The following is an 18,514-nucleotide window of genomic DNA, read 5'->3' as shown; positions in this document are numbered from 1 at the left end:
AACCCTTATGTTATAAATAAATAAATTTATACTAGAAACTGAATAATAAATCTACTTCTATCACAGTGCTTAAAAAAAAAGACGGGCTTCCCTGGCGGTCCAGTGGTTAAGACTCTGTGCTTCCAATGCAGGGGGCTCTGGTTCGATCCCTCATTGGGGAACTAAGATCCCACATGCCACTCGGCAGAAAAAAAGAAAAAAGATCAGCCCTTGTTGAAGAGAGCTAAGAAACTGTGACACACAAAAATACAATCAAGGTGACTTGAGTGTAACTTCTTATAACCAGCCTGTAAGCCTGTATTCTAGAACTTATTCACTCAATAAATATGTTTTAAACACCTATATTATATTGTAGGTCCTATGTGCAATGCTAGGAATATAGTGGTAAGCAGCAGAGATGACTTAAGTAACTGCACTACAGATGGTGATTGGGGGCATGGCCTCTAAGAAAGGAGAGTCCAGAAGGGCAAATATTGGCAGAATTTCTTCAGCACATCTAGAGGTGAGGGTACTCTGGCCCGCAAACAAACCTATGTAACAAGAATAATAATATACTTTTATTAAGCCACTTAACTCTGTTCCAGCCACCGTAAAGCGCTTTACAAAATTATTTAAATCTCAAAACTCTCAGATAATCATTACAGATCTATAATTACACATTAAAAATCCATAGGGCCAGGCATGTTTCAGAATTCAGAAAATTTCAACTTTTAGAAAGGAAAAATGGAGAATTCCCTGGTGGTCCGGTGGTTACGACTCTGCGCTTTCACTGCCGAGGGCCCAGTTTCAATGCCTGGTCTAGGAACTAAGATCCCACAAGCCGAGGGGAAGGTCCCGCAAGACGCGCAGCGCGGCCAAAAGAAAAGAAAAAGAAAGGTAAAATGGTACGTATACTGTATATTATATAACACCCCTAGGGGTAGCATCCCATAATCAAGTAATGAAGACCCAACACAGCCAAAAATAAATTAAAAACAAAAAACAACAACCTGCATGACAATGACCTGAAAGTGTCCTGCCAATGACCCCCCTCTTGTTTGAAAGTCATTCTTTAACATTCTATCTTAAAACCTCTGATCTCCGCACCCTACCTCCACCCCCCACTGCCAGGCTTCCGAGCAAGGCTGTTGATCTGAAGAGGAATTTCATCTCTAACCTTTGTTCCCAGGCCTGGAAGCTCACATGGGTAACCCACTATCTCCCAAAGTTGGCCCAGGGACATTTCTTTCCCCAAACAAACCAACCTCCCCTCGCATCCCCCACTCTGTAGTTTCACTGACTATATGGCTTCTGCCAAGTTCTACCTGTAACTGGCTTCATCTCTCAAGTTGGATGTTTGACTGCTCTATATCCTGCAACCAGGAGTAATGCCAGCTGGACACACTCTCCTTCCGGGGCCCCTGGCGGCTGGGAGGGAGCTGAGACCACAGCTGTGGAGACCCTGAGCCCCGGGGTTTGCGGCTCTATCTCAACTGTGTTGCTCAAGGAAGGCCTCCCCCAGCAATGACCTCCTCATTGCTCCTGGCCTTCCTGTTCCTGGCTCCAGACGCAGTGGCCACTCCCAGAGCTGACAGTCAGTGCCTGGCATGTGGGGGGCCCGCCTTGGACCTGGAGAGCCAGCGGGAGCTGCTTCTTAATCTGGCCAAGAGAAGCATCTTGGACAAGCTGCACCTCAGCCAGCGCCCGACACTGAGCCGGCCTGTGTCCCGAGCTGCTCTGAGGACTGCGCTGCAGCGCCTCCATGGGTCCCCACAGGGGGCGCTTCCAGAAGCAGACAGGGGACAGGAGTATGAGATCATCAGCTTTGCTGAGACAGGTGGGTTCTTGGTCTGTAGACCTTCCCCCAAACCCGATCTCTTAAGGAAGGGAAAAACTTCCTCCCCAGTCTAACGCCTGACTTTCTCCCCAAAACCATCCCAACTCTTGCCTCCCACAGCATGTAATCTCCCAATCCCAGGCTCCCCCCACACCCCCACCACCAGGCTCTCTCTTTGTAGTTTAGACTTGACCAATGGGCACCTGTGAAGTGGGTACGTTTCATTTCTTTTGAGACTGCCTGCCCCTATCTCCCATGGCTCCTCTCTCTGCAGGCCCACACACTTCCACAGACTATGATGTGAGCCCAGACACTTCCTGGGCTTGGACCAGGGTCTGGGAGCTAGAGAGTCTGTCCTCCCTCTGGCCCTGGGATCCAGCCTCTCTGTACCCCACTCCCCCAGATACATCGTTTGGGCAAAAGGGAGAAAAGTAAAACACTGGCATTACAATACCTCTCCACCCTACTCCTGTCCTCTTGCCTTGATTACCTCGGGTTCCCGCGTGAGAACAGGGCCAAAATGGGACTTAGAAAGGTATTTAAAGGATAGAGGATAAAGATGAGAAAGTTCCTTCCGTAGAGGGCAGAGAGGTTAGAGAATTTAGTGGGCAGCTGGAAAGAAGATCAAGAATTCAGAGACAGGGGAATTCCCTGGTGGGCCAGTCATTAGGACTCCACACTCTCACTGCCGTGGGCAGTGCCAGGTTCAATCCCTAGTCGGAGAACTAAGATCCCACAAGCTGTGAGGCGCGGCCCCCCCAAAAAAGAGACAGAATTCAGAGACAGGATCTGAGAACCAGAACACAAACAAGTGATCTCTCTGGCCTCTGAGCTTCTTGCAAGTTCTTGTCTCTTAGGTTTAGAAGGCCTTTCCCATTCCTGGCCCCTTTCCCTTGGTCAGCATCTACTCCCTTCAAGATCTAACACTCCCATCCTGAAAAAACCCACCCTGACCTGAAGGTGAGGGGCTCACTCTCTGGTGGCCCCCACATGCTCACCCTGAACCTGGATAATGGTCAAGGAATTGCCTGTTTCCAGGTTTTCTATGAAGTCTGTCTTCCCATAGAATGCAACCCCTTGAGGTCAGGAACTGTCATTTATTCCTCACCTTATCATCAGAGGCTAGTGTATAGTAGAAATAGATAACACTTATATAGTGTTTACTGTGTTCTAAGCCTTTTAAATATACTAACTCCTTGAGAGCCTCACAACAAGCCAGTGAGGCAAATACTATTGTTACCCCATTTTAGAGGTGATGAAACTGAGGCACAAAGAGGTTAAGTAACTAGCTCAAGGTCACATGACCAGTAGGTGGTAGAGCCAGACAGCCTGGGTCTGGAATCCATGACCTTGACCACTCTACCACTTTGCCTCTTGCAAACATAGTAGATGCTCAATAAACAGCTAAACCATTCTGTAGTTCAGCTCGACCATGTCTAGAGCCCCCAGTGATGGATGAGACCCTATTCTAGTTCAAAAGGGGGTTTCTGGGCTTCCCTGGTGGCGCAGTGGTTGAGAGTCTGCCTGCCGATGCAGGGGACACGGGTTCGTGCCTGGGTCCGGGAAGATCCCACATGCCGCAGAGCGGCTGGGCCCGTGAGCCATAGCCGCTGAGCCTGTGCATCCGGAGCCTGTGCTCCTCAACGGGAGAGGCCACAACAGTGAGAGGCCCGCGTACCGCAAAAAAAAAAAAAAAGGGGGGGGGTTTCTGCTCATGATTAAGAACACAAACTCTGGAGCCAGATAAACTGGGCTCAACTCCCTGCTCAGCCACTTATTACTATGTTTCCTGGGTTGTCAATAGTCAGTTTTCTCATTTGCAAAACAGAGATAATGAGAGGATAGTTGAGAGAATAAGTGAGCTAATACAGGTAATGTACTTAGAAAGGATAAGGTGGGAGGGAACTGAAAGTAGAAAACTCAGCTCCTGCCCATGAGGGGTTTAGTTGTTGCTGCTGGGAATAAATTACTTAGAATATAAGGCAGAGTGAAATAAATGCTAGATGAGAACACAAGTGCTTAATGGGCCAGAAGTAATTCACTGGGACCTGGTAAGTCAGGGAAGTCTTTCAGAAGAAGTTTGCAAATTGGCTGGCATTGTAGAGTAAGTTTGACTTCAGTGGGTAGAAAATGGTAAACAACATCCTAAATGGAAAAACATGAGTAAAAGTGTAAAGAAACAGACTGCATTTAGAGTTAAAAAGTAGTCTGGAGTGGATGAGCACAAGGTGGACAAATGACTGTGAACACCAAAATCCTGGTTGGTTTTTTTTTTCACCTTTGTATCCCTGATACTTAGCCCAGTTTCCTGGCACATTGTGACAGTAACAACAGTTACCAGGTATTTAGTGTACCTGCCTCCTCTCAGTTCATCCTTACAATCACTCCATAAAGTAAACTTTATCATTCCCATCTTAAGAATGCAGAAACTGAGACTCGAAGATAATTTACATGGTCAAGGTCATACAGCTTACAAGGGGCAGAATTCAAACACAGTTCTCTCTGACTTCAAAGTCTATATACTTTCCACATATTTGCTAATCAATGAATGAATACAACATTTAGGCTGCAGGGGGCGTGACCTGAAATGAACTTGGAGGTGAGAATGATGCCTGGATTCTATCTTTTACATTTAAATATTTCAGTTTGAAGTTTTCATTCCAATTTAAGCTATCATCTCCACCATCGTGTGAAAGAAAGATCTGAGAATTGTTCTTGCTGGAGGTATGAAGAGAGAGAGCTTGGGGCCCTGGGGAAACTAGGGTAGGAGCCTTCAATGGTGTCCTGAAACTGGCTCATACTGGCTCATGAGAGCTGATGGTGAACATCTCCCAACTGTGCATCCAATGGCATCACATTGATAGTTTGAAATTGGCCGGGATGGGAGAATTTATACCGCAGAAACTGGCAAACTCTACAAATCAGGGCCTTTTTTTTTTCCCCCTCTGGAATCCAGTTGTGAAATATTTACCAACACAACACTGCCTACGACCTACAAATTCAAGTTATCTGCCTCCCACATACCTAACACACAATGCTGATTCAGGGACGGAATAAATAGATACTTTTGTTCCAAATGGCGGATGGGGAAGGGAGACGCAGAGCAGTCACTGGTCCATGAAAATTCTGACATCCAGCCAGGCACATATCTCAGTCTACCCCAAATCCAGGATTCCTTTGGTTAGGGCCTGGTTCTGCCCACTGGTAGGATTTTCCTCTCCTCTTAAGGAGAGCCTACCATTGCTCCCCTAGACTTCTAGATTCATTCTCTCAGCTCTTAGTGCCACCCTCTGAGATGTCTTTCCTTTTAAATAGGAAATGACCTGTGTTTGCGGCTAAGTAGTTTTCTCGGCCTGCATGCTGCCCAAAGAAGTTGGGAGCCCGGAGACTTCTTTTCATTTTGAATCATCTCTGTCCCTTTTAGTCCAAACTGGTGCCGCTTTCACTATTAAAATTCTCTTTAACACTCTGAGCCTTCTAAATTATAAATTACAGTCTACTTACTCAGACAAAAGGCACTCCACTCTTATCAAGACAGACCCTCCTCTTTAGGTTACAAGTCAGGATATCCTCTTACAAGTGGGATAACACTCTTAAGATTCTTAGAAGCCCTCTGTCTAGTTGAGAGGGTCTACAGAACATCTTACATTTTAGATCTTAACAAAGATGTTAGATCTTAACAAAGGGTCTTACAGTTCCCCCTTTATTATTTTGATCTTCGCTCTGAAACTATGTTTTACTGGCAGTGCCCTGGATTTGGGTTTTGCCCTGAGACCATTTCTTAGTTTGATAAACTTTTTGCCAGACAGAGAGTTGAGGGATGAAAAAAAATATTTTATTGTTCCATCTAGCAAGTCCTATTGGAAATGTTTTCTCTAAATTCTGCTTGAAAATTCAACAGTTCGTTCTTTAGTTCATCTCACTCCTGAAACGCCTTATCATAGGCAGCTAAAATAAACCAAATGGCGCTTTCAGCATTCTGCCTGGAAATATCTTTAGCTAAATGCACAATTCTGTTAGTTACCATTTCTAGCTTCCAGTTACCAGAGACAATAGCCAATACATAACACAGGTTTCCCATTGTCCAGCTTCCAGTAGCAATTTCCTCACTGTCCTTCCAGACTTCACTAACAGTCTCCCTGCTGTCCTTCCATCCTCTGGCTGTCACCCAGTCCCAAAGCCAATGCTACATATTTTAGGTCTTTGCTATGGAGTACCCCACTTCTGTTACTAATTTCTGTTTTAGTTATCCATTAATATGGCAAATCAGCTCAAACATTGAGTCTTAAAACAAAAAAATTCAACAGTTTCTGTGATTTTGTAATTCGACTGGACTTATTCTGGACAGTTCTCTCACTCCATGTGGTGTAACTGAGTTCATTCAAGCAACTGTGTTCAGCTAGGAACTCAGATGGGGCTAGAACATCTAAGATTGTCTCTCCGAAGTCTCTCTCCATATGACTTCTCATCATTCAGTAGTCTAGCCCAAGTTTCTTTAAAGCATTAAAGTTTTCCTACCTCAAAGTGTAAGTACTTACTAAGTTTCTGCTTGCGTCATGCTTGCTTACATCTCATTGGCCAAATCAAGTCACACGCCAAGCCCAGAATTAATATGGGAAGGGATTGCACAAGACCGTGAATATTGGGAGGTGTTGTTCCCTGGGGGTCAACACTGTAATGGTCTATCACAGCCCCTGCTGGTCCTGTGTCTGCCTACCATAACTGGGGTGACTTATGAGGTTCTAAATGTTAGGTGCTAGTGACCTAGCAAGAAAAGATTAGCTGGGTCAATCAGACTCTTCTTTTAGGATTTTGGAGTTGGAACACTGAAAGATCAGTTCACTTAGCTAGGAAGAGCTAAGTTAAAGGTTCTGTAGACTCAGGAGCTAGGGCCACCGTTTTGGGACCTGAGGAAGGTGACAGGGAAACAAAAGAGGTAGATCCACAGAAAGGGAAGAATGGAGTAGACTTACATAGGGAGAGTGAGATGAGAGAGATTTTGTTGGCTCTGGGAGCTGTCAAGGGCAACCTTATTCCAGACCTTACAATTCACACTAAGTCTAGATGAACTTTATTTTCTGCTCTTTTATGCCCATGAGAGTATCAGTGGCATTCCCACAATAAAGCATCCTTTACTTAAAATAAATAAATAAATAAGGGTTGCTAAGGCCAAAGCATAATGGCATTTAATTGCCTCCTAAAAGAGTTTAGCTTTGGGCTTCCCTGGTGGCGCAGTGGTTGAGAGTCCGCCTGCCAATGCGGCAGACACGGGTCCACATGGTGCAGAGCGGCTGGGCCCGTGAGCCATGGCCACTGAGCCTGTGCGTCCAGAGCCTGTGCTCTGCAACGGGAGAGGCCACAACAGTGAGAGGCCCCCCCCCAAAAAAGAGTTTGGCTTTATTCATCAATAGGTTTTTTGCAACCATGAATTTTATGATCTAGCCTTTTTGGAAAATAATTCTTGTATCAGTGTAATATAAGAATTAAAGAATGAAAGACCATTCACTCACCAAATGTTAACTGAATGCCTATTATGTACTAGGTACTAGGGATACAGTGGTAAACCGTACAAGCACAGTCTCTACCTTCATAGAGTTTACATTCTAGCTGGGAGCAGGGAGGGATAGAAGGGGAGGGGAGGAGAAGCAAATGAACAAAAAACCAAGATGATTACAAAGAGTGATAGTGGCTATAAAGACAATTAAGCAGGATAATGTATTAAAGACATGAGGGTAGAGTTGAAGGCTGCTTTAGCTAAGTTAGTCTGGGAAGCCTCTCTGAAGAGGTGAATTTGCGCTGAATGCCAAAAAGGAGCCAGTCATTCAAAGAGCTTGGAAAGATATTCTAGGCAGGGGAAATAGCAAGTGCAAAGGCCATGAGGTGGATCCATGTTTGGTGAGTTCAAGGAACAGAAAAAAGCCAGTATAGGTAGACTATAGTCATTAAATGGCAGAATGCCTAATCATACGTGTTTCCTATGTTAAGGGGTTTAGCTTTTATTCCCATTCAAATAGCAATGGGGAGCCTTTGAAGGGTTTTAAGCTTGAGAGGATTAAGCTGATCAGATTTATGTTATAAAAAGATCACTCTGGGACCTCCCTGGCGGTCCAGTGGTTAAGACTCTGCGCTTCCACCGCAGCGGGCACGGGTTCGATCCCTGGTTGGGGAACTAAGATCCGACAGGCCATGAGGCACAGCAAAAAAAAAAAAAAAAAGAGGTCACTCTGGCTGATATGTGAAGAATGGTTTTGGGTGCAAGAGTGGACCACTTGGCAAGCTATTGCCATAGTTCAAGAAAAAGATGATTGCAGGTTGAACTAATGTATGGTAGAGGAGGTGGGGATAAGTGAAATTGTATTATGAACTGGAGATAGAGTTGACAGGTCTGCAGATAATTTCAAAGAAGGGAATGACAGCAAGCAAGACTTGGTTTGAGCAGTGCATTTACAGGGAAGGGGAAGATTGAAGAAGGAACAGATTTGGGTTGCAGGGGATAAATCTAGAGTTCTTCTTTGAACACGAAAAGTCTGAGATATTGGATATTGGATATCCAAGTGGAATATCAGATCAGCAGCTGGATACACAAGCCTAGGCTCAGGGCCATGGATATAGATATCTGGGAGTCATCAGCATATAGATGAAATTGAAAGCCAGGGGAATTGATGGGTTCTTTCTGGGAAAGAGTATAGATAGAGAAGAGAAGGGAGCTTAGGACCTCCAACATTTAGAGGTCAGGCAGAGGAAGAGGAGCTGTCAGCAAAAGAGACCAAGATGGAGTGGCCAGAGTCATGAAAGCCAAGAGAAGGAAGTATTTCTAGAAGGAAGGGATGGTTAACTGTGTCATCTTACCTGCTTAGAGGTCAGGTAAGACGAACATAAAGAGATGAAACCATTGGATTTGGCAACGTGGAAGGTGTTCGTGATCCTGACAAGAGCAGGAGTGGAGGGAACAGAAACCCAGTTAATGTGTTTCAATAGGTCAGGTGAGGGATGAAGAGGGGAAACTGGGCAACAGTAACTGGTACAGGAAGAAATGCATAGCCGTTAGAACCACTGTGATGAGGAACTGGATGTGGGGAGTTTCTAAAGGTGATAAGGAAGGTAATGATGCCACCAGTTCTAAGAACGGAAAGAGAGGTACATAGGGAGGAAATAATGATTTCTACTTGGGATAAATTGATTTTAATATGCTGGCAGGACGTGGCAACATTAAACAGTTAGAAGTTTAGGCGTGAAGCTTGGTGATTCCCAAGGTGCAAAATGATCTGGACTGGACATACAGATTTGGGAATCACCAGCACAAAATTTGTGTTGGCTGACTGTGAGTGTGGGTCAGAGCTCCTCTCAGTGTAGAGTAAGAGGAAACGGGACTTCCCTGGCGGTCCAGTGGTTAGGACTCCTCGCTTCCACCGCAGGGGTCGCAGGTTCTATCCCTGGCCGGGCAACTAAGATCCTACATGCTGCACGGCAAAAAAAAAAGGAAATGAAGGTCAAGGACAGACCCTGGAGAACTCTTGCATTGGAGGGATGGAGGGATGGTGAGAGAATGAAAAGCCAGCAAAGAAAATCAAGGAAGAATCATGAGAGTTGTGTCATGGAAACCAAGAGAGAAAAGATTTTTAAGAAGGAAGGGGTAGTTAATGCCAACAGTGTGGTCGAGAAAGAACAAAGGGAATCCAAGCATGCTGAGAATAGATATGTAGTTGGTAGAATTGACTCAGAAAGCCACACTGACTGGGGCTTCTTGTATCCACAGGTCTCTCCAGCATCGACCAGATTCGTCTTGATTTCCACTTCTCCTCTGATAGAACTGTTGGCGGCCTGGAGGTCCAGCAGGCCAGCCTCATGTTCTTTGTGCAGCTCCCTCCCAATACCACGTGGACTTTGAAGGTGAGGGTCCTCGTGCTCAGCCCACGTGGCACCAACCTCACCTTGGCCACTCAGCACCTGCTGGAGGTGGATGACAGTGGTTGGCACCAGCTCCTCCTGGGGCCTGAAGCTCAGGCTGCCTGCAGTCAGGGGCACCTGATCCTGGAGCTGGTCCCTGAAGGCCAAGTAGCCTGGAGCCCAGTCATCCTGGGTGGGGCTGCCCATAGGCCTTTTGTGACAGCCCGTGTAAGAGTTGGGGGCAAGCACCGCATTCGCCGGCGAGGCATCGACTGCCAGGGTAGGTCCAGGATGTGCTGTCGACAAGAGTTCTTTGTGGACTTCCGTGAGATTGGCTGGCACGACTGGATCATCCAGCCTGAGGGCTACGCAATGAACTTCTGCACAGGGCAGTGCCCGCTGCACGTGGCAGGCATGCCTGGCATTGCCGCCTCCTTTCACACCGCGGTGCTCAATCTTCTCAAGGCCAACACCGCTGCGGGCACTGCCGGAGGGGGGTCATGCTGCGTGCCCACTGCCCGGCGCCCCCTGTCTCTGCTCTACTATGACAGGAACAGCAACATTGTCAAGACTGACATACCTGACATGGTGGTAGAGGCGTGTGGGTGCAGTTAGTCTGTGTGTGGTACCGGCAGCCCGAGGTGGGGTAGGCAAACATGCCCTGACGGAGGCGCTCTTCCTTGAGAGGAGGGGGTGGCCCCGTTACTGCCTCTGTCCAGAAGATGGACTCCCTCTTCCTGAGTAACTTATGAGAATTATCCCAACTTTGACGTGAGGAGATCTTCATCAAAGCACTGTCATCTAAGGAGAGTCACTGTACCATCTTCATAATGACCAGCCCCTCTCCCAGAGTACAGTCCCTCCAGCAAGCTCCACGTGCTCAACCACCACCCTAGGGACTCTCATCCACCTCCAACCACGAGCAGTGCCATCTGGTTCCCAGACAGATACACATAGCCCAACTTTTTTTTTTTTTTTTGCGGTACGCGGGCCTCTCAATGTTGTGGCCTCTCCCGTTGCGGAGCACAGTCTCCGGACGTGCTGGCTCATCGGCCATGGCTCACGGGCCCAGCCGCTCCGCACCATGTGGGATCTTCCCGGACCGGGGCACACACCCGTGTCCCCTGCACCGGCAGGCGGACTCTCAACCACTGCGCCACCAGGGAAGCCCTCCATAGCCCAACTTTAATCCAGACCACAACCCACTATGCATCCCTGCCCCTTCTACTCAATGTCCCCCACTCCAGGATGAGTTGACCCAGCCCCTTCCTCTGCTTTTCTGGATCTCCAGAGAGGCCCTTCCCTAGATTCACCAAACATTCGATCCTCTCCATGTCTTGAGCCCTTTTCCTCTTACTTGCCCAATGGGCTGCTAAAGGCTCTCTTGGCACACTCTCATCACTCTTTGTCCTTCTCCGTCCTGCTCCGTACCCTTGGGGTCTGACTCCTGAGTTCCCTTGGCCTCTGGCTTCCTGCTGAGTTTGACTAAGAGGAGACAGAGGCAGAAGATCAAAGGATAGGAGGAGACAGAGGTCAGGGTGTTTCTTATTCCTCCTCCTTCTGCCTAGGTTCCATGGTTCTGTGTGACTGTGGCTGCGTCCATGTCCCTACAGCTCCTGTCTAGCTCCCCACCCCCTCCATGGCTCCGGCTCTGCCTAAGTTCTGATCTCACTGCTTCCATGCTATGGGCTTATAATGGCTTTCCCTTCTTGCCGGTCCCTGGGTGCTTCAATATCCCTCCTTGGTTCCCTTAACCCTGCCCATACCTCTGTAAAGAAGTCCTTCATTAAGTCTTCTTAGTGATGCAAACACAGACAGCTGAGTGGGTCTTTTATGTCCTGCCAGGACCCTGACTGACACCCCAGATGACACAGAGCCTGCCTGCCCTGCCCACTTTTCTCTCCTCACAGCCTCCTTAGGGCCGAGCTATTACGTCCATCCCACACATCATGACTCTTCCTTCGCCAGGCTGCTTCCTCTTCTTTCTTAGTCCCCCTCCTCCCTCCCAGAACCATCTTTGCTTGTCTTATGGCTAATAAAGACCTGGGTTTTACCTGCCCCCTCCCCTCTCTGTCCTCGCTCCAAGAAATGAGACAGATCACTGCTCAGTCAGCAAGCAGGTGACACCCTGAGGGCACACACATGGGGGGAGGCAGAGGCATGGCTCCCAGCTGGCTGCCTTCCCTTCACTCACCCTCAGGGCTCCAGCCAGGAGTCCTGTCTGGAAGGTGGAACTGGCCAAGGGCCATTTGAGTGGGACAAGGAGAAGAAAAAGAAGGCCTGGGGTGAGGAGAGGGGGGCATTTGCTCTGAGACTGGGTCCTCTCTAGACCTTTGCCCTCTTCCCCCACCATCTCCTCCCTTTGGTTGGACAGCCCTGAACCATGGGGTCAATATTGTCTGCAGCCCAAGGCCGAATTTGCGCAAAACCCATGTGTCCTTTGGGAAACGTGATGTCAGTGTTTGCTCAGCGTATAACCCCCTCCTATCTAGGTCTGAGGTCCTTGGAAATGGAACCCTAAAAGGAGAAAGTCTGAAAGAGACCTCCTGGGGGGCTGCAAATCTGAGCTGTGGGGCTTCAGGCCCAAACTCATGGAAGTTATCCCAACTTTGACTTGAGGGAATCTTCATCTAAGCAGAGAATCTAAGGAAGTCTTCTGGTGGCTCTGCCTCCCCCTTCCACCGCCGTCTCCCACCCCCAATCCACCCGTCCCCCAGATCTAACCTCCCTCCCTCCAACTATAGCTTCAGTCCCCAGGGCCAAGACTAAGGTGAGGAGAAGCGAGGCTCTTGCCTTGGGGGCAGAATTTTAAGGGGATGCCAAAAAATTCCTCAGTCAAGATAAATAGGATCTTAATGCAATATTTTAAAAAATCAAACTCAATGCAAAAAAATACAAGATGAACAAAATAGCAAATTTTAAAATAAACTAAATTTAGAAGGATCAGTATTATTCCTTTTCCTTTTTGGCTCTGTCTTTGACAAAAAGGAGAAAGAGTGGAATTGTCTTCTTCCAAACCTTTTCTTCCGGAGCTCCCTGGCCCCTAACTCTAGACTTGGTCAGGCTTTTCTCTTTCGGGCAAGATAATCGCTCAGGCTCCTTCTACTTCCTTACCCACCCTCATTCTACTTCCTTACCCACCCTCAAGCCTGTCGCTACCCCCCAGCCCCCAACCAGGTTGGTGGTAGGGCGGGCCTGGGAGGCAGATGGCTGGGGTATTTATAACCTGGGAGCACTTCTTGAGAAAAGTGACTAAGATGCTAAGAGCATATTTATAGCTGGGTTCTGACGTAAGTGTCAGTAGGGAGGTAGGGGCAGGCCAGGCACAGCAGAAAGAGGGTAGGAAGAGCTGGAAATTGGGGGCATCTGACACAGAGGGAAGGGGAGAGATGGGGTCAATGACTCCTGCAGCCACTTCCTCTTGCTTTGCTTGACTCAGGCTCACCCACAAGTAAGCCCTCTGAGACACCATGGGCAGAAACCTCTGCTTTGCAGTTCTGTGGTCCAGACCCCAGGGGGTAGAGGGCTGTCACTCAGGATAGAGAGGGAGCTGGGGAGAGCCCGGGACAGATGGGCTTGAATATGACTCAAGACCTAGGGTGGCGAGGAGCATCTAGAAGTCTCATTGGCCCCCTCCCCACCACAGGTGCCCTAAGTTTCTAGGAAGAGCCTGGCACCCATCACCACGCTCCATTGCCACGTGTCAGCAGTGATGAGATCCAAAACCAAATCGAAGTTAGCAGTGATGTGGTCCTGACGACAGCTTCTGCTCTCCAGCAGTGGCGAGGGGAGAGAGCTGAGGGACCAGCTTCTCCGTCTTCTGGTGTAGAGGCAGGGTCCCCAGAGTAAGAGGTTGGGAAGTGCTCTGAATCTCTCCACTCCCCAGAGCAGCCCCTTCCCTGGGAAGCTGGTCAGCGCCAAGCCTGCTGCTGTCCAGTGGCTCAGCACTGCCACATGGTGGACACTGGTGGTACTGAGCCCTAGCCCACAAGGCACCACCTCTCCCCCTGTGCCAGATCTAGCAGTCTCTCTTGACAGCCCCCACTGGCTGAATAGTGGGGAGACTAATAAATTGGAATAGGGGCACATTTCCAAATCACACTCACTTCCTCCCAGCTTCTTGAAGAGACTTGAGCACAGGGAGAAAGGCTGGCATGAGGCCTTGGTTAGGCCATTTAAAGCCAGCGAGCAGTGTGGTAAGGAGGGCTGGTGCTGGGACTAAGGTTGCTGTACTGGTCATGCTTTGTTCTTAAAAGTCCATAAACCTGGGCTTCCTGGTGGCACGGTGGTTGAGAATCTGCCTGCCAGTGCAGGGGACACGGGTTCAATCCCTGGTCCGGGAAGATGCCACATGCCGCCGAGCATCTAAGCCCGTGCGCCACAACTACGAAGCCCGCGTGCCTAGAGCCCGTGCTTGGCGACAAGAGAAGCCACCGCAATGGGAAGCCCGTGCACTGCAATGAAGAGTAGCCTCCTCACGCAGCAATGAAGACCTAATGCAGCCAAAAATAAATTAATTAATTAAAAAGAAAAAGTCCATAAACCTTCCATTTCCCACCACCATGAACAGAGGCTGGCAGCACTTCTAGGATATCCCAAATCTGGGCAGTTCTTACAGTGCCCTGAAAGAGAACCAGCAGCTGGGGACAGGCCCTTCCAACTCCCATGCCCCTCTGCCATCCTTGATGGACTCTGCCCTGCTGTAAGATTGCATCACCACTACCCCCACCTCTCTAGGTTTCCCCAGACATCACAGTAACATGCTACTCCCCCCCACACACCAATGCTCCAGCCCTCGTCCACACTGTGCTCCAGTCCAACTGGACTCTGGGCGGTCAGCACAGGCAAGGTCAGGGGGTGACTTCTGTGCCCCGTGGCACTGCCACCTTGGCCTGGGCAAGAGGACTCCGTTCCTCCCACCCCCAGCCTCTCACCACTGTCCCAGCCCCATTGCTAGAAATAAAAAGACCAGAGTTCACCTTCCAGCCCAGAGAAATAACCACTGGGATTCCCAGCTGCCTCATGGAAACTGCTGCAGCAGTGGTGGATGGGCAAGCTAGGCAGACTGTAGGTATGGGGGAAACTGCCCTTCCCACCTTGCTCGTATGGAGTTCCCTCCCCCGAGCCCCAGACCTTGGGGACTGAGCATGTGAAATCATCCTCCTTCTTGCATCATGCGTGTCCACATAGCCCCCCCACCCCCATACCCCTGCCTCAAGCTCCGTGACCAGGGCCAGATGGTGAAACCTGAGCTCCAGGGGGGAACCTCCACCCCCTGCAGGGACCTGATGGGCAGCACAGTTGGCCAATCCTGGGGCTCAGAGGGTAGGTCTGCCTGCTGACCACTAGGTGAGGGAGCCCTAGGCTGCTGGCTCTAGAGAGGCCCCAGTCAGTAGCCAGACATGAGCTGTGAGGGTCAAACTGGCAGACTACACTGAACACAGCTACCCATCGGAGCGTCCACTGTCTGCCTTCCTGAGTCCCAGGCAACAGAAGACAGGTGGCTCTACCCTTGGCCAAGGGTAGGTGTGGCACTGCTGTCTGCTGCCGCCGTGCCCTCATTGGCCTCCACGCAACCAGACTCAACAGAAGGAGCTACAGCCATCCGAGGCTCCCGACTGACCCAGGGCCATTCACCAGGAGCATGGGACTCTCTGATGTCCAGCTCCAGCTGGTGCTGCTGTGGGCACTGGTGTGGGCACAGAGGGCAGGGTCTGTGTGTCCCTCCTGTGGAGGCCCCACACTGGCACCCCAAGCAGAAAGAGCTCTGGTCCTTGAGCTAGCCAAGCAGCAGATCCTCGAAGGGCTACACCTGACCGGTCGTCCCATAATAACTCATCCTCTACCCCAGGCAGCGCTGACCAGAGCCCTCCGGAGACTGCAGCGGGGAAGTGTGGTTCCAGCGAATGGGGAGCAGGTCATCAGCTTTGCTGCCATCACAGGTGGGTGAGGGAGAGACAGGCAGAGAGCAGGCGGGGAAAGGGAGAAGGGAGGGGAGAATGACAGCGACAGCAGAAGCAGAGGGAGCGCGGCACAGGAGGAAGAGGAAGAGTTGGAGCAGGACTGGCCTCGGAGTCCCTGCTTCCTCTAAAGGTGGGAGCTAGGGGGAGCAGCTGGCAGGGCTTGCGGGAACGTCAGGGGACAGCACATCTCCGATTGCAGTCCTCAGTCCCTTCTCCATCTTCCCGGCAGACTCCTCCGCCTCCACCTGCAGCTCCACGCTCACCTTCTATCTGTCCACGCCTCGGTCCCACCACCTGTACCACGCTCGCCTCTGGCTGCACGTGCTTCCCACCCTTCCTGGCACTCTTTCCTTGAGGATTTTCCGATGGGGCCCTAGGAGGAGACGCCGAGGGTCCCACGTCCTCCTGGCTGAGCACCAACTGACGGCCCCGGGCTGGCACGCCCTGACTCTGCCCTCTAGTGGCTTGAGGCATGAGGAGTCTGGTGTCTTGAAACTCCAACTGGACTGCAGACCGCTAGAAGGCAACAGCACAGCTGCCCCCCAAACTCAGCAGCTCCTGGACACAGCGGGAGAGCAGCGGCCCTTCCTGGAGCTGAAGACCCGGCCCAAAGAGCCTGGAGCAGGCCGGGCCAGGAGGAGGACCCCCAGCTGTGAGCCTGAGACCCCCTTATGCTGTAGGCGAGACCATTATGTAGACTTCCAGGAACTGGGATGGCGGGACTGGATCCTGCAGCCTGAGGGGTACCAGCTGAATTACTGCAGTGGGCAGTGTCCCCCGCACCTGGCTGGCAGCCCAGGCATTGCTGCCTCCTTCCATTCTGCTGTCTTCAGCCTCCTCAAGGCCAACAACCCTTGGCCCTTGGGTACTTCCTGTTGTGTCCCTACTGCCCGAAGGCCTCTCTCTCTCCTCTACCTTGACCGTGATGGCAACGTGGTCAAGACAGATGTGCCAGATATGGTGGTAGAGGCCTGTGGCTGCAGCTAGCGAGAGGACCTGGGGGTTTGGAGTGAAGACATCAAACTAGGGGTTCCTAGGCAAAGGGCATCTGTGTCTGGAGGCATCAGATTCCTGACCCATACCTTCATCCAGTGGGTCACCTGGCAATATGAATGGGTTGACCCCTCTGGGACCCAAATGGGCACTTTCTTGTCCAGACTCTGGCACATCCCAGGCTGGTTGATGTGTGGGGAGATGGGGAAAGTGTGTCCTCTAAAGGAGTCTACCCAGAAAGTATGATTTCCTACCCTAAGCCATCTGAGAAGGTGGCAGAGGTGAGGGAGGGAGGGTGGGAAGGAGAAGGCAGAGAAAAATCACTTAGTCTCTCCAGAGGAAAGTCCTCAAGTGAGGGAAGGAAGAAGCAGACCAAGGGCCCACTGGGCTTGGGATTGGGGGGAAACAGGCTGGCCAAGTGTAAGGGCTGTGGAAGTGCTTGAAGGGAGGCTCAAGAGGGAGCTGGGAAAGGGGCTGACGGGAGGTGTTTGGGAGAGCCCCGGAAATGGGAGTCCAGAGAGAGGAGTGCTGAGCCTGAAAAGTTCTCTGGTTTTTCTTGGGGGGGGGGGCAGGACCCATCAGGGAGGCAAATGTTTATACTTTCCTAATAAAAATGAGGAAAAAAAAATCAACAAGTGTGAGTCATAAAGAAGGGCTGGGATGATGGTCCAGAGCAATTGTTCTCAGAGTGTGGCCTGGGAACCTCCAGGAGGTCTCTGACACCCTTTCATGTAGTCAAAACTATTTTCATAATAAAACTAAGATGTTATATGCCTTTTTAATTTTCAATATCTCCACAGCCTACGGTGGAGTTTTCCAGAGACTGTAGGACATGAGATTACATCACATTCCTGACATCTTTGTTAATGGGATGTGTGCTTGTGTATTCTTGTGTTACAAACTTTTTTTTCAGTTTTAATTTCTAATATGGTAAATTGATATAAATCACATAAACAAAAGCTCAGTAATTTTTCAGAATGTAAAGGGACATTGAAGCCAAATTGTTTGAGAATTGCTGATCTAGAGTCCTGGGTGGGGAGGAGAAAGCAATGCGCTCTAAAGAGCTCCCCTGTGACTTCCCTGGTGGCGCAGTGGTTAAGAATCCACCTGCCAATGCAGGGGACACGGGTTTGATACCGTGGGGTCCGGGAAGATCCCACATGCCGCAGAGCAGCTAAGCCCGTGTGCCACAACTACTGATCCTGTGCTCTAGAGCCCGCGTGCCACAACTACTGAGCCCGTGTGCCACAACTACTGAAGCCTGCGCTTTTAGAGCATGTGTTCCGCAACAAGAGAAGCCACTGCAATGAGAAGCCCGCGCACTGCAACGAAGAGTAGCCCCTGCTTGCTGCAACTAGAGAAAGCCTGAGAGCAGCAATAAAGACACAACACAGCCAAAAATAAATTAAAAAAAAAAAAAGAGCTCCCTGGAAGGGGCATGTGTAAGGTCTCTTCTCCAGTTATCATTGATCTTGCCTGACCCTCTGGGTATAACTGTCTGGGTCAAAGTCATGTGGGGGAGGGAGGCTAAAATAGGGCTCCTTATCTGTCCTCCCACAGTTAATACATATATTTGTCAGGCCTCAGACCTCTTCCTAGCTTCACCTTTCCCCTTGACCCTCACACTGAACAGTTAACTGACTGACTCTTCAGACCCAAGGAGGCGTGGTTCTTGGAAGCAGAGCTAGGATGTGGGAGGGCTATCTGAGGGGTGACAGAAAAAGAAGGGGCTCCTTTCCCCCACCATGCCTTCTCCCCTTTCTCATAAAGAAAGTTCAGAGAGATTAAAATAGCTGCCCCTTCCCCTGCATCCGGTAACCATGGCAACACAAGTCCAAAGGGACAGGGCACTCCC

General features: G+C 49.9%; 2 protein-coding genes across 2 annotated transcripts; both read left to right on the top strand.

Annotated features, from left to right (window-relative positions):
- Positions 1-1,503: 1,503 nt before the first annotated feature.
- Positions 1,504-10,318, top strand: INHBC (inhibin subunit beta C). Its single transcript, XM_004316354.3, has 2 exons — positions 1,504-1,816; positions 9,573-10,318. Exons 1-2 carry the CDS (start codon positions 1,504-1,506, stop codon positions 10,316-10,318), a joined length of 1,059 nt encoding a protein of 352 aa, XP_004316402.1.
- Positions 10,319-15,117: 4,799 nt separating this feature from the next.
- INHBE (inhibin subunit beta E) lies at positions 15,118-16,909 on the top strand. Its single transcript, XM_033865636.2, has 2 exons — positions 15,118-15,645; positions 15,896-16,909. Exons 1-2 carry the CDS (start codon positions 15,348-15,350, stop codon positions 16,651-16,653), a joined length of 1,056 nt encoding a protein of 351 aa, XP_033721527.1. The 5' UTR covers positions 15,118-15,347; the 3' UTR covers positions 16,654-16,909.
- The last annotated feature ends 1,605 nt before the right edge of the window (positions 16,910-18,514 follow it).

The sequence above is a fragment of the Tursiops truncatus genome, chromosome 11, assembly GCF_011762595.2.
Source record: "Tursiops truncatus isolate mTurTru1 chromosome 11, mTurTru1.mat.Y, whole genome shotgun sequence".
NCBI lineage: Eukaryota > Metazoa > Chordata > Mammalia > Artiodactyla > Delphinidae > Tursiops > Tursiops truncatus.
The sequence above is the reverse complement of the archived record's forward strand: the minus strand, read 5'-3'. Positions and strand labels throughout refer to the sequence as shown.